Source organism: Globicephala melas, chromosome 9, assembly GCF_963455315.2.
Source record: "Globicephala melas chromosome 9, mGloMel1.2, whole genome shotgun sequence".
Classification (NCBI taxonomy): Eukaryota; Metazoa; Chordata; class Mammalia; order Artiodactyla; family Delphinidae; genus Globicephala; species Globicephala melas.
The window spans coordinates 65050755-65067084 of NC_083322.1; the positions used below are offsets into that span (position 1 = coordinate 65050755).

At 38.5% G+C, this 16330-nt stretch overlaps 1 protein-coding gene across 1 annotated transcript in view; it reads left to right on the forward strand.

Annotated features, from left to right (window-relative positions):
- The window catches only part of SCIN (scinderin), an 80811-nt gene that overhangs the window by 1369 nt on the left and 63112 nt on the right, over positions 1-16330 (forward strand). The window contains exons 2-3 of the mRNA XM_030857179.3: positions 5871-6025; positions 10873-11034. Coding sequence (XP_030713039.1) covers positions 5871-6025; positions 10873-11034 — 317 coding nt within the window. The remainder of the gene's footprint in view (positions 1-5870; positions 6026-10872; positions 11035-16330) is intronic.

The following is a 16330-nucleotide window of genomic DNA, read 5'->3' on the forward strand; positions in this document are numbered from 1 at the left end:
AGAAACAAAGAGAACATTAAGTGATGTTCTCAATATTAGCAAAAACCCGGAGCAAACACTCCAAATGAGAAATCCATAGAGGGAGACAGCACTGTTTCATTACAGCACTTGATATTAAAATGTTGTGCTTGCTTGAGCAGGCTGAGGCTGAGATCTAAACTCATTTTGGTTTCCTAGTGTAATGTCACTGTTCCTATTATCACAGACAGTGATTTGTTTATATTTTATACCCCCTAAAAGAAACTCCCCACTGAAACCTTAATGTATAACTTGTGTTCATGAATGAATGATGCCACATAGAATAATAATGTCCTTACCTTGGTTTTTCTGTTTAGAACTTGGATCTGGAATGAGTAAAAGTATCTGAAATACCACATCTGTCATTTTGGTGAATTAAAATGTGAAATAACTTCATATCATGCTGTGTAGACAGCAGTTAAGTTTGACTTTGTCAGAGGATTCCAAGGGGGCTTTAAACACAATTGTTTTAATTCTATAGGTTCTTTCTTATCCAGGAAGTTCTTCAAGCACTGTGTTTCGTAGGGTTTACAGATTCGAATTAACCCGTTCATTTAGTGCTCACCGGTTTCAAAAAATGTAATAGAAAATACTTTGGGCAAAAACATTTTATGATCTTAAAGGTCTACTAAAACTGAACTTAATAGTGTGTTAATTAATAAGTTAATTCAGCAACTTTCAACGTGCCCAGCATTGTGTGCCCAGCATTTTTGCATATGAATGATTTATGAACCTTTCCTGAAACTTTACAATCTCAAAGGTGCAATAAAACAAAAAGTGATATAACCCAGGTAAAATGTCATGAGCACTATGAAAGAGACACCACGTGTCTGTGGTTATGGGGATGCAGAGAAGCCTTAATGGAAAGAAAGGAAAATGAGGGGAATTGGGAGGGATCTTGTGCCAAGAGAAAATCATGGGAACCGTGGAAAGTTTAGCGCGCTATAGTCAGCAGGACCTGTAGGTGGAACTGTTCAGCAGCTCTCCCTACTTCAGTTCCCTGAAGCAAGCTGGATTTCATCCAATGTATTCTACTCTAAGACCTAAATTCGGGTGAATTCATGAGGATTATTCAGAGGGACAGATTGAGACAAAGTTCCAAGTGGGAGAGCTGAAGGTTCAAGGAAAGAGAAAGTCTGACTAAAGGAAGTCAGTTGGAAGGAAGATGAAAGAGAGTAGAGTTAAAATCAGCCTGGGATTAAAAAAAAAGGTGGCTGGTGTAGAAATGAAGAAACCCGCCGAGTAAGAGGAAGAAAGGGGAAACAGGAAGAAGTGGGACACAGAACGGGAGAACAGAGGAAGAGTCATCTTTCCTGGTCTCTCCCTCAGTGTCTTTCCATAGTACCTTTGCATATCTCAGATTATTTCATTTTTTAAATTTATTTTTTGTTTCCTTTACAAAGTAGGAATTTGTTGCATGTAACTTAGAAGTTGTTGCATCGGTCCTTCCTGAAAAAACATTTCAGCTTTGTACCTAGCAGTTTAGATACATCTATCTGTGCTGGGCTCTTTGTAAGGCATGGGGATCCAAAAAGTTGGGTTACAATATACAATGTACAATACAAGGAGCTTATAATATACGAGGGCTGGAGAGGATGCTGAGAAACTGGAGTTTTATACATTGCTTGAGGTAGAGGAGAATATAAAACGTACAACCATTATGGAAAAGAGTCTGGAAGTTTCTTACAAAACTGTACATGCGGGCTTCCCTGGTGGCGCAGTGGTTGAGAGTCTGCCTGCCGATGCAGGGGACACGGGTTCGTGCCCCGGTCTGGGAGGATCCCACGTGCTGCGGAGCGGCTGGGCCTGTGGGCCATGGCTGCTGGGCCTGTGCGTCCGGAGCCTGTGCTCCACAACGGGAGAGGCCACAGCAGTGAGAGGCCTCCGTACCGCAAAAAAAAAAAACAAAAAAAAAAAACTGTACATGCCACTACCGTGTGATCCAGCAGTCGCATTCATGGGCATTTAATCCAGAGAAATGAAGTTTTATATTCATGCAGCAACATGTACATGCATGTCATAACAGCTTTATTTGAATAGACAAAAACTTGAATCACCCAGATATCTGTCAACAGGTGACTGGTTAAACAAGTGGCACATCTATACCAAGGAAGACTACTCAGCAACAAAAGGGAACAAACTATTGATAAACACAACTCAGATGAATCCCTTAGGGAATTATGCCGTGTGAAAAAAAAATGCCAGAAGGTCTCATGCTATATGATTCCATTTATATAACATTTTGGAAATGACTATATTTTAGATTTATTGTCACCAGAGGTTAGAGATGACGTAGGGGAGGGAGGATTCAGGTGGGAGGTGGGTGTAGTTATAAAAAGGCAACATAAGGGATTTTTTGGTGATGGAACTATGCAGTATCTTGACTATGATGGTGGATATATAAATTTACATATGTGATAAAATTGTATATAACTAAATGTACAAATACACACAGATGAGTTCAAGTAAAATTGGGAAAATATAAAAAAGATAAGTGGATTGTATCAATGTCAATATCCTGGTTGTGGCATTTTGTGCTGTACTGTACTTATATGCTTATACTTTAATATACTGTAGTATACTAAACTGTACATACTAAAGTTTTACAAAATTTTACATTGAAGGAAACTTGGTCTATTGATCTGTGTGTCTATACCAATTGGTGTCTTCCACCAATACCACACTGTCTTATTTAATTACTGTGGCTGTATAGTAAACCTTAATATCAGATAGAATTAGTATTCTTACCTTATTTTTCTTTGTCAAGGTTGTTTTAGCTATTCTAGGGCCTGTGCCTTTCCACATTAATTTTATAACAAACTGACTCATATAATCTGTAATAAACCTCAATATGATTTTGATAGGAATAGAATTAAGCCTATAGATCATTTTGGGGAAAATTGACATATTTATTACATTACAAGTCTCACATTCCATGAATACTGTCTTTATATTTATTAAGGTCTGATTTTTTATTACCATTTTTTAGTTTTTAGCATGTAGATCATGTACCTGTTTTGTTAAATATGTATCTGAGTATTTCAGTTTCGTTGAAGTGACTGTAAATGGTATTGTGCTTTTAATTTCAACTTTTGCATGTTCATTGCTTCGATATAAAAATGAGACTGCTTTTTATTATTGATTAATCTTCTTCATGCTGTCTTGCTGAATGCACTTTTTCTGAAGAGGTTTATTTTGGTAGATTCCATAGAATTTTCTATGTAGGCCATCCTGTCATCTCTAAATAGACACATTTTTTTTCTTCCTTTCCAATCTGTATGTTTTTTATTTCTTTTTCCTACCTTTTTCAGTCGTTAAAACTTCCTGTGTTATGTTGAGTAGGAGTACTTGCCTTGTTCCCCATCTTTGGGAGAAAGGATTCAGTCTTTGATCATTAAGAATTTATGTTAGCTGTATGTGTTTTGAAGATGCTGTTTATCAAGTTGAGGATTTTCCCCTGTGTTCCTAACATGGCGAGAGGTTTTTTTTTAATCATGAATGGTTGTTCAGTTAACTTAGTCATTAAACCTCTCTTTTTATTTATGCTTTATATATAAAATCACATCCCCAAAACAATTTTAGGAAGTTTACAGCATATTTACAAATATAATATAACATAGTATAAAATAACATAACACAAAACAACATAACATGGAAGGCATTGGGAAAATTAGCATAGGGAAAATAAATGAAGTCATAAGCATACTCATTCAGAACATTTGTAAGTTTTTGAACACTTATTAGAATTTCATCATAATATAACTGAATTTGATTTTAGTTTTCATTTTCAAAGGCTAGTATTGACTTCATTAAGACCTTTCAACCTCTTTAGAAGACTCTGATTTATTCATACTGACATTCCCTGGCCTTGCACAGTGCATAAGCATCAACAAATGATAGCATAATTTAACTAACTTACTTCTAGTTCATTCATTAGTCGCATGCCTGCCCATTTTCATCTACCTAAAGAGATTACGGTTTCAACTTGTACTCAAGTAAGAATATTTATATCAAATACATCATCCTCAACACCTTTCATATTAACCTTGATTTAAGTTTCCTTCTTAAAGTCTCTCTGTACAAATCTACATCTATGCCCTTATTAGTGATCTAATTTATGGATGGGAAAGTGGACAGAAGAATGACACTAGGCCCTTTCAGACTGCAAAATTGCATGTGTTTTTTATGTGGTAAGTAATTTTCTTTGACCACAACAAGTTCACAAAATTGGTATCATGTCAAATACTCTTCTAGCTACTAAATTTTTTTCTGAGAAGATACTTACTACACAGGTCCCCTTTGAGAATGAGAGGAGTTGTAAATAAATCCAATTCTTTCTTTCTTTTTTTTTTTTTTGTGGTACGCGGGCCTCTCACCGCTGTGGCCTCTCCCGCCGCGGAGCACAGGCTCCGGACGCGCAGGCTCAGCGGCCATGGCTCACGGTCCCAGCCGCTCCGCGGCACGCGGGATCTTCCCGGACCGGGGCACGAACCTGCGCCCCCTGCATCGACAGGCGGACTCCCAACGACTGAGCCACCAGGGAAGCCCCCAATTCTTTCTTTAATATACCTGACTGACTTCCTTTCTCCAACTTTCATGAATACTCTTAATTGGGGTTCCAGTTGAACTATAGTATTGTTACAGCTTCTGAACATTTATGCGTCAGTTATCCATGGAGGAAAATAACATTCCCCAGTCACCTCAAAATTTTACTGGTAATGAGAGTCTGAGTATAAAAAATATCTACTAGTATTGTAATTTCTAAGAGACTGTGCTTCAGAGTCACAGACAGCTGCCTCTGGGTCATGTTCTATCAAAGGTGAACTTTATGACCTCAGGGAAATTACTTGGTCTCTCTAAGCCTCCATGTCCTCTGCTGTAACAGGGTAGAAAATGGTGTCTGCTACATTGGGTCACTTGAAGATTAAATCAGATTATCAGTGTAAAACACTAGCGTAGTGCCTGGCCCATAGCAAGGGTGCTATAAAGGTATAAATGTTAGCTATTATTACTATTTCTAGAATCATTAATGATTTTCACACAGCTTAAGTAGTGGAAGTTTTTAAATGTCTTTTATAAATTTTGAGGTCCCATCAGGGCAGTCCTGGCTCTGATCTTTGTGTACATCGAAGACACTGGGTTTAAGAATTGGTGTTTGGACCTCAGTGAGGTTGCCTGGATGGGATCTGCATTAGAATTATGAAAATTAACTGTGTGTTGTGTGTTAAATTCCCGGGGTAATACTGCATACGTTAACATTCAAAAGATGTTAGCATTCTGGTTCCTTTACCCTCCCTTTTCCTTCCGAGAATATTATCTTATGCCAATAAGATAGTGAAGTGGGGACAAGTGTACTCAAAAACAGTGGTAAAGTCAAGTTACATCCATTTTCCCATTCTCAAAGTGTTGTTTAGCTCTGGCCCATGATGTTTGTATTCCTTACAAATATTAACATATTGACATTTTGGAAGCCTGGAGATTAATTCTGAGAAAGGCTAAAACAATTGAAAAATGTTTTCATAGCCTTATCATTGACTATACCAAATGAATGTGCATCCTACTGGAATATATTATTATATCTTCCTGAACATAGTCTGACAGCGGCGTTTCTTTTAAAATTAAAAAAAAAAAGAATTGGAAAGTGAGAACAAAACAATTCTTTTAGTTATTAAAATAATATTTTATATTATACCATTTCTGTTGATTGTTCTGTTGAAGATGAACAATTTATGCATACATTTATTGTATTGGCATATAATTCAAAGAAAATTTCTGAGTGTTTTCTTATCAGAAGTTCTGCCTTAATCCTGTTTCTTGCTTGATAAATGAGGTGCTGTCATTGGCCGTTTCAGGAAAGGAGTGTACTCAGGATGAAAGCGCAGCAGCTGCCATCTTTACCGTTCAGATGGATGACTATTTGGGTGGCAAGCCCGTGCAGAATAGAGAACTTCAAGGCTATGAGTCTATGGATTTTGTTGGCTACTTCAAAGGAGGTCTGAAATACAAGGTGAGCACCTCTCTCAAACTGTTTTATGACCCCCTCTTCTTTTCCTATCCATCCACGCCTCATATCTTCATAGAATGTAAGTTCATTTGAGGGCAGGAGTTTTGGTTTGTTTTGTTTTTGTTTTAATCTGTTTTGTTCACTGATATATCCCCAGTACTCTTGAGACCCATAATAGGTGCTTGATAAATGTTTGTGGAATATATGGTATAATGTGTGAAATATTCTGACTTAATTTCATTTGATAGGTTAATTTTTAATGATGCTAAGTAAATATGGGCAACTTGGGCATTAATAGTTTTCATTTTTGCTATTCGAAAGAATCACTTAATTTGCTGCAAATAATCCACAACTTGGGAATTTCAGTTGTTCTGGAATATATTAGTACAGTATTTATAACAATTATAACTTCAGTTAATACAAAGAACTATACACACATTTCCCAAATAGTGTAGTATGATCTTGGAAGTGATACAAATGAAACCACTGAGTTGAACATATGTGTGGTTGAGCCTCACGAACTCCTACGCATACACTGGCATGTGCACACCCCCCATACACACATATAGAATTTATGTGTTTTGGCCTGAAACAATAATCATCAAATGGCTTTACTTCTGAAACAAACAAACAGACAAACAAACAAAATCCCAACTAATTAAATAGTCTGTGCCTTTAAGGCGACCTTCAGCAAAGGATAGCTTTTCCTGGAATTCTCTCAGTGACGCTTGCAGACTGGCCATCCTTCACTATCCCCCCTGCTTCCAAGAATGTTCGGTTAAAGTGTGAGGAACACCTTCTCTAGACAAACACACCAGAAACAATCTTTCTCAAAATCAAACATCTCCAACAGGTGTTCTGCAGACCGTACCACCCCACCCATCTGCCATATTAGCCCAGTGAAGACCTAAAACCTCAGAACTAAACTAGAGTTCTGAATATATACTAAATTTGCCTACTATGTTGCCCCAGTTTATTTCTTCTTTTTCCTGATCAGAGCCTTAGTTGAATATTTTGTGATGCCATTGGGATCAGGACAAAACAAAAGTTCTCTTCTCTCTCTTGAAATCATTTTTTTACTCTAGGCTAGAAACTATTAAATATGAAACTATTACCTCTTATTTTATTTAATTCATGAGTTACTTTTATGTGAAATGATCCTGAAACATCTCGTATGTCAGTGAACCCAAGATTTTGAATAAGCTGGGGCTTGTAGTTACTAGAAGCATGTACTGTGCCATCATCCTGGATATGAACCCATTTCTGCCACAAGTGGCTTGTTTGCCTCAGGGCAACTACATAAGCTTTCTGGGTTCAGTTTCCTCAAGTGTGCAATGGGTGTAACAACAGTTTTCTTGTGTAGGTGTTGTAAGGATTAAGGATTAAATTAAATAATAAAAATACGTATGTTATAGTACATATGCCATCATTCGGGTTTTATGCTATTATTATTATTATTTTTTTTTTTTTTTGCGGTACGTGGGCCTCTCACTGTTGTGGCCTCTCCCGTTGCGGAGCACAGGCTCCGGACGCGCAGGCTCAGCGGCCATGGTTCACGGGCCTAGCCGCTCCGCGGCATGTGGGATCTTCCCAGACCGGGGCACAAACCCGTGTCCCCTGCATCGGCAGGCGGACTCTCAACCACTGCGCCACCAGGGAAGCCCAGGTTTTATGCTATTATTAATCCTTGTGCCTATTAGTGGGGCTTCTGAAATCAAACTTCTGGTTACATACTTAAAAGTGGACATGATAAAAGTAAGTTTACAATTATTGGATAATTATCTTCTAATTATCAACATTAAAACCACCGCAAATCAGCATTTTTTAGAAGGAGGATGTTTGCAAATGGAGGTCAAATTTATCAGCAAAAAAAGTCATTTTACTGTCTTATCACTAGTGACATTGAGCAGATGACAACGTGTGTAGTTGCAACAATACGTGATAGGAAACGTGGAAGCAGAGCTCATTTACTACCCAGAACAGCAAAGATTATTATGTTATACTTAATTTCATGCTTCTAGGAATATAATAAGCACTTCACATGTATTATCGTGTTTAATCTGAAAAACAGCTCTGTGGTGCAGTTTCTATCATTATCATCCTATTAAGATAAGTAAATGGAAGCTTAGAGAGACTATAACTTGCCAAGCTCTCACAGCTGCTGTGTGACTGGGTGATTGTCTGACTTCAGTGCCTAAGCTATGATGCTATGATGCTCTCAACATAAGTAAATCGTTCAAATGCCCAGATGATTTTTTTAATTTAAGAATACTCTATGGAAAGGATATTGTGTCTATTTGAAATGCATAAAACTTGGCCAAGTCTACCATTCCCAAGTCAGCAACAACCACATTTAGTTGCTATATATAAGATAAAGATGCAGCTAGGAAACATTAATATCATCTTCCCATGTCATTTAATCGACTTGAGTTTTTTTTTCCTCTGTGAGGTTTTATAGGGAGTTGGGGAGGGGTTACAGAGGACTAATTACTTACTACTGGGCTTGCCTGGTGGTGCAGTGGTTAGGAATCCGCCTGCCAATGCAGGGGACAGGGGTTCAAGCCCTGGTCCGGGAAGATCCCACATGCCACGGAGCAACTAAGCCCGTGCGGCAAAACTACTGAGCCTGAGCTCTAGAGCCCGCGAGCCACAACTACCAACCCCGTGAGCCACAACTACTGAAGCCCGTGTGCCTAGAGCCCGTGCTCCACAACAAGAGAAGCCACTGCGATGAGAAGTCCGTGCACCGCAATGAAGAGTAGCCTCCGCTCACCGCAACTAGAGAAAGACTGCGTGCAGCAACGAAGACCCAACACAGCCAAAAATAAATAAAAAAATAAAATAAAATAAAATAACAAATAAATAATTACTTACTACTACTTCCTTATATTAAATGTCTGGCTAAGCACCTTTCCCAAGCTGAACAAGACCCAGCCCCAATCATGATTGTAAATAGCAACAATCAGACATCTGTCAGCCAGTAAAACTGTATTTATGGTGCCCTTGATTTAGAGGATCATCCACCTTGCTTTCATTCTGTAGAATAGGTAGAAAGAGGCTGGGAGTTTCCAGGGGTCATTCAAACAGTATTCACAGAAGAATTACTGTCTGATACAGACATGTATGAAACAAAAGTTTTTCTTTTGTGCATTTTTGGCATCAAATATTAGAGTCAAAATTAATTTTTAAAATACCATTAAATGTTCACAGACTATATATACTCTGATAGTTCACCATATGAAATTATCCTAAATGTTATATATGTATTCTCAGTCTAAGTCAACTCTATATTTTATAACTTTTTTACAGAACACAGTGTTCTTATGCTATTTTTTAATCAGATTACACTGTACGTCTTATTTAAAAAATTAAGGTGGCCAAGCGTAGTAATATGTAGGTGAAAAACTTGAATTTATTTTTATTGTATAATACTTTGTGCAGTCAAGAAATATGGCAATCTTTTTAAAATTATGAAGTGGGAAATTATTATATATTTGTAAAAGCTTGTGGTTGTAATTGTCTGGAAGTCAACATTTAGCATATACTAACAAAACCTTTTTATTCATGAGGGCCTTTTGGAGAAGGGGAGAAGTCTAAAGTCAATGGAAATTTAAAGAATGCGCTGTTGATTACATATGAAGCTTCACTTCTTTTTTTTTCTGTACGCGGGCCTCTCACTGTTGTGGCCTCTCCCGTTGTGGAGCACAGGCTCCGGACGCGCAGGCTCAGCGGCCATGGCTCACGGGCCCAGCCGCTCCGCGACATGTGGGATCCTCCCGGACCGGGGCACGAACCCGGGTCCCCTGCATTGGCAGGCGGACTCTCAACCACTGTGCCACTAGGGAAGCCCAGAAGCTTCACTTCTTTCTTTGGATTTACTGTATAATGTTGATGTAATAAATTTGAAAGTTGGATTATTTTATAGGCTTCTTACACTGCTAATTTTCTTACCACATTATCAGGGAGGCTTTTGATCAATAAATAACAGTTTTATTTACACTGCACCTTTATTCTGCACGTTACCTCATAGTTAATTATGGAAGTAAATAAAGATTATTGTCCTTAACATTTAATTCGGGAAAAGAATGAAAAAGGGAAAAGCTGATTTCAAATGGTGCAAGAAGATGTGCTTGATTCAGTTAATCTGTTTTTCTTCAGCATTTCTTAATTCAGTGTGGTTGTACTTTGATTTTCATTTTGTTTTGGTTGGGGATGTGCAACCAGATTTAGAGTATAAATACTTAGGCCTGGCATATTTTGTAAACTCTTTTTACCTAAATAAATAAAACAGGTGATTTTTTAATGTAAAAAAAACAAGGACCAAAATTAGAAGCAGCCCATACCTGGCCAGCACTCAGCTCCCTTCTCTGACCTGAGGCTGTGACCGTGGGAGTTTGGGGCTGCCTGATTCTCTAGGCTCTCCTCGTCTGTACTTCTGGCCTCTGACTCTCTGTTAACCTCCTGTCACCTTTTTTTCTGAAATCCTTGTCTACCTTCTCACTCAATGGTTTGAGAACCATTAGTTCCCAGAGGACAAGAGCTACAGCTCTTTTCTGTTTATGTAGCAGGTTTTATACATGGAAGGTTTTCAGTAAATATTTGCAGTATTAAATTGAATGGTTAAAATAGGAAGGACAAAGAGCCTAAAACAAAACAAAACAAAAACCTGTTGATTCGCCAGGAAATTCTCTTCCGCATATTTAATTTTTCACATGCACTTAAGTGAGTATTTTATCTTGGCTTGACAGGCAGCTTGGCACCAATACCTGAGGTTTTCTAAGCTGCTGTGTCTAGTTCGAAGCCTCATCCTTTTTTGTTTGTTTGTTTTCTATCTTCCTTCCACTGATCAGGCTGGAGGTGTGGCGTCTGGATTCAATCATGTTCTCACAAATGACTTGACCACCCAGAGGCTCCTGCATGTGAAAGGTCGGAGAGTGGTCAGGGCCACAGAAGTTCCCCTAAGCTGGGACAGTTTCAACAAGGGTGACTGCTTCATCATTGACCTTGGCACTGTAAGTTTTATACACACATGGAGATGTCTAGAGGAAAGTAAATTGTCTTCAGATCAAATCAGATGTATGTGTCATGGAAGATAATCACTTTTTCTACACACTTAGGAAAAGGTCATGTTTATGTGAGATGCAATTATATCATATGACTAATTGGCAAGTATTGAAATGACACATAAAGCAGGACTTCAAAGTTTTTATTTTCTTTGACAGGTTTAGAATGGAGTAGTGATTTAGTTCTGCCTACCATAGAACAGAAATTGAAATTTTTAATATATTTCCCCTTCTTGAACAGAGCTTCCTCTAATTATTTTTGTCCCTAAGTGTGTGTGGGAAAACACTGCTTGAGGGGGAAATTGATTCCCCCAGGAAGCAAAGATTCTAGAATTTAAAATTGACATAGGATTAGTCTAAACAGCCTGCCTGAAGAGTTTTGGGAAAATATTTTAACAAATATTAATATATCCCTTACATCCACACACATAATACTATTTCACACTTTTTTTTTTTTTAAGATTTAATTTTATTTATTTTTGGCTGTGTTGGGTCTTCGTTGCTGCACGCAGGCTTTCTCTAGTTGCAGCCAGCCAGGGCTACTCTTTGTTGCAGTGCGTCGGCGTCTCATTGTGGTGGCTTCTCTTGTTGCGGAGCACGGGCTCGAGGCGCATGGACTTCAGTAGTTATGGCACTCGGGTTCTAGAGCGCAGGCTCAGTAGTTGTGGCGCATGGGCTTAGTTGTCCTGCAGCATGTGGGATCTTTGTTCCCCGACCAGGGATGGAACCCATGTCTCCTGCATTGGCAGGTGGATTCTTATCCACTGCGCCACCAGGGAAGTCCCTATTTCACACTTTTTAATTTTCTCAGAATTATTAGAAGAAAAGGCACAAGTACAAATGTCAAGTATCATCTTAGTTGGATGGGCAATATCTGACTTTTCATCCAGGAAAAGAGGCCTCTTTAATGTCAGGAATACTTATCATTATTATCATGACAAAGAAGTATTATTGCAAGGTCTTGTGCTAGACTCTAGTAGGCAGGATTTGAGTTGTGTCTTTAAAACTTTGTAAGGTTTTAAAAAACCTAAAAAAGTATTCCCTGCCACTGAAAACCCACGTGCAAAGGCAAAGAAGGCAAGAAGCACAGAGCACGTTTATGTTGTCCTTTTTCTTCTGGGGATCGTAATTCTCATCACACCACGTACATCAGCATTCCCATCATCATGCATAACATTTCTAGGTCAAGCATTGTTCAGGGACTTATTGCTTCAGTTAGCATGAGGCTTGGACTGTCTATAGAACTTGCTCAAGGTGGCACAGCCAGTAAATAATGAAGCCAGGATTAGACCCTACATATGTCTGATTCCCACCTAAGCCTTTTGCTTTACTGCCTCTCCTTGGGCAGTATTTTGGGGAAGAGCATCAGACAGAGGCCAAAAAAGTTTATTTCATATATATATAGAGGGGACACTGAGGATTTTAAAAATGCAGCTACACAAAGTTCGGTTTGAGCAATATTAATCTGGCAACAGCATAGAGATTAAATATGCTAAGGTTATAAATAGTTTGGAAAATGACGCAAATTATAAACTTCTTTGGGTTCTCTAAGTTAGGATACACCTCTAGTTTTATTACTGCTAATGTATGATTCGACTGTCTTGGATTATACCAGCTGTGTGCACAGTTGAAATTATGGTATTAATGCCCAAAGTACAATTCCCAGTGTCACACTTAGACGTCTGCACCCAAAATGGCAGTACTCTTGCCCTGTATCTCACAGTGAATTTCATGGAAATATCCTTTTCAACCTTAGATGCTAACCTGTTCCCCTATCCAGGCTTAAGTCCTAACCTTCAGGTCTAGGCTGAAAACAGATACTAGTCTCTCTCTCCATTCCTCTGCAACCAAAACCACAACTTATACAAATAGATGATCAGGTATATTAAACCATGCAGTTCCAAAAACAGCACTCAGAATCTCTCAAAGCCAATGCACAATAATTATCTCCCTCAACTACTTACATTTTATAGCCCTTTAATCCCTTTATAATTTATAAAGTATTTTACACGTAAGGTGGTATTGTTCATGGAGAAAGTGGACCTCAGTTTTCTTCCGAGTTTAGTGTAATCTCAGGTTCTCATCTATAAAAGTCGGGTATTTGATTAGATGTGCTTTGAGGCCCCTATCTACTTCCCACTGATAATGTAATTCATCACTGCCATTACTTGAAAATGTTTCTTTTCTAAAAAAAGTATTTTATGTGTAATGTAATTGCTCTACAAATGCAATAATCTCTTTGTCATGAATAGTATCCAACTGAGCTTTCCAACTCTCTGCTCTTTGATCCTGAGCAAGTCATTAACCTCTTGGAGCCTTAACTTCCTTATTTCTTTTTCCTTCTTTTTTTTTTTCATCTTAACTGTGGTTTCTAATGACACTGCTGACGTTAGCCGACTCTAATTCAGTCCCATCTGACACACAGTCATATCTGGAAATCGCAGTCACCATCCCCGTTTCACAAGAGGAAGAAATGCCTTAGAAGGTGTGAGGAAGTCACTTGCATTAATGCAGGTTGAGTGGTGATCTGGGATAGGACCTGGGTGTTTCTGTTTCTGTCACATCCTTTTCATTCCACTGAGTGAACTTGGTAGTATAGAAGATGATGTGCCTCTATAACAGAGTGTCTTGCAATAGTTTCAGAATCTGCTGAATTCAGAATTGATTATGTCTAATATGGCTTAGAATCTACTGAAAGTAGTGTTATTAATGAAATTATTTATTATTTTGTTGAACAAGTATTGAGTTTCCACAGTGGGCTAGGTAGTTGAATGCTGTGATAGATCAATTCTAGCTCTAGTAACATACGCTCTCTTCCCATAGGTAATATCTGCACATAGAAGTAGTCCCCACAAATCCAGCCTCATGTAATAGGGACAGAGTCTCTATAATAAGATTCGAGGACATTCACCTGTTTAATAGTAAATTTTCTTTATTTTATGTAGTTAATTTTCTTTAATGAATTTCAAGTTATCTCCTGCTCTCATGGTTGGTTAGAGACATTTGGAATGATTTTGTTGCAGAGATACTTGAAGCTGATTTTTCTCTTATGTTGTGGAACTTTCCCACACCTCACAGGGATATTCTAGTAAGAATCAAGCCCTGGATTCCTAAGTACTTTAGAACAAATACCCACATGATCTGTGTTTGTGTAATTAACCTTTAACCGGTTGTTATGTCGCCAAAAGTTTCTAAAAGATGATAAGATCTTGCAGTTACCTTGGGAACTTTATTTTTAGGGTGTGTCACAGTAAACCAAGAAGGGAATCAAACTTTTCTCTATCATAGTATTTTTATAACAGTTACTGAGTTAATTATTTCATGACCACTTTCTGCTTTCGTGGGCACAAAGGGAAGCCAATGCCATCTCTTCAATCTTGTTTTATTACCCAGGTATGAAAAAGATAGGTTGAACCTCTAGAGCTGTCACCAAACTAAAGCCAGCTGGCCAACACTAAGGTTATGGATATAACCTAAATCCCATATCTTGATTGTGTTTGAGGGAAGTGAGCCTTTTATGATAAACAATTACTGGTATGAAGGTGGTGTGCCATATACCTTAGAAACATTTACTGTGGCAGGATTTTAGACCACAGTAAATATTCTCTAGACATGACAGCATAACCTTTTCAACCTAAAGCATGAGATTGTAAAATTATTCATTTAATTACAACATCAACATCTTAGAGGATGATTTAGATAAGTTGTCTTATATTTAGTGTATTTTCAGAAAATAATATGGGATGTGGCTAGACTTCAGCAATTTGGAATTTACTGAATTGTTGGAAAATGCTTTTGAAATATATATTTTAATGTTGGTGAATTTATACATCATTACTTTCCACTATTTTTAAAGATATGAGGAATATATAGAAATTAATAAAATTACATCTCAATATTTCGACAAAGCATCAGTAACCCCAGAAGTGAATGATAATGAAAAGAGCCCATATTCTTAGAGTTTGGGATATGGCGTTAACTCTTTTAGAAATACATGTCAGAGCCAGCCACTAGTGGAGAATTATGTTTCACAGGAATAGGAACCTGTGGTGAGTTTTTAATCGTGGTGTCCTGCATGTTCTGTTTCCTTGTTAACTTGTTTGGTCAGTTATGCAGCATTGCCCTACTGCCTTTGCTATTTGTAATCTATCCCGCCCTCTCCCATAGTCAGTCATGCTGCTTTGAAAAAGCAGCCTACACTTCCTCATTGACCAGTTGGCCTTCAACCCACGTCTTCTGACTTTCACTACCACCATTTCTTTGAAACTGTTCTTCCGATGAGCATCAGTGCCTTCTGCTAAATCCAGTGGCCACTGATCATTTTCCACTTGCCCCTGTGCTCAGTTGACACTTGACTATTCCCTTTTCCTTCAGTCTCACTTCTTCCCTGGCTTCCTGTTTCTCCTCCCTTTCAAGCCACTCTTTCTCATTGTTCACATGGTCTGCCCACCGCCACAAGTTGTTGCTTTTTTAAGGATTCTACTTTTGATCATTGTCTTTTCTTTATACATTCTTCCTGAGCAAACTCATCCTTACCCAGAGCTTCAACTGCTCACCCCCCAGCTCAGACCTCTTGCGTGAGCTCTCTGTCAGTATTTCAGATTGCCTCCGAGATATTTCAGCTTGTGTATATCATGAGAACCTCAGACTTGATAAATCGAAAAACAGAGCTCATCAGTTTCACCCTCTCCTTCCAAAATGATTTCTCCTCTTGTCCTTTTCTTGTGAATAGAACCACTGCTCACTCAGGCCCTCAAACCCCAGATCCAGGAGACATCCTGACAACTTCTCCCAAGTGCTGCACATGCAATCAATCACATTCAGTCTATTTTTCCTTCTAAGTGTCCCTTGAATGCTTCCCGTCCTCTTCATCATCACAGTACCATCTCAGGACCCTGTGCCTTACACTTTCCCTCAAGTCGCCATGCTTTTGCTTTTTTTCAGGTTTCCTTTGCTTAGAATACTCCCCTCTTCTACTCACCTTTCTCTGCCAAGCATCCAATATCATCTCACCCTCAAATTCAACTCAGATTGCCTTCTTTATAATGTGTTCACTAATTCCCCTCTCCCCCTTGTCCTGTCCCATGTCACACCTTGTAGAGTTGGGCATGCTCTTAACTTTCCTATCACCATGCTGAGACTTGCCTCTCAGCACTTTCCACACTGCCTGCGCATTCACTTATTAGCCTCACTCACTCTCTTTGTTCCTAGTCTATGGCCCAGAACTTACAGTCGCTCAGCAAAC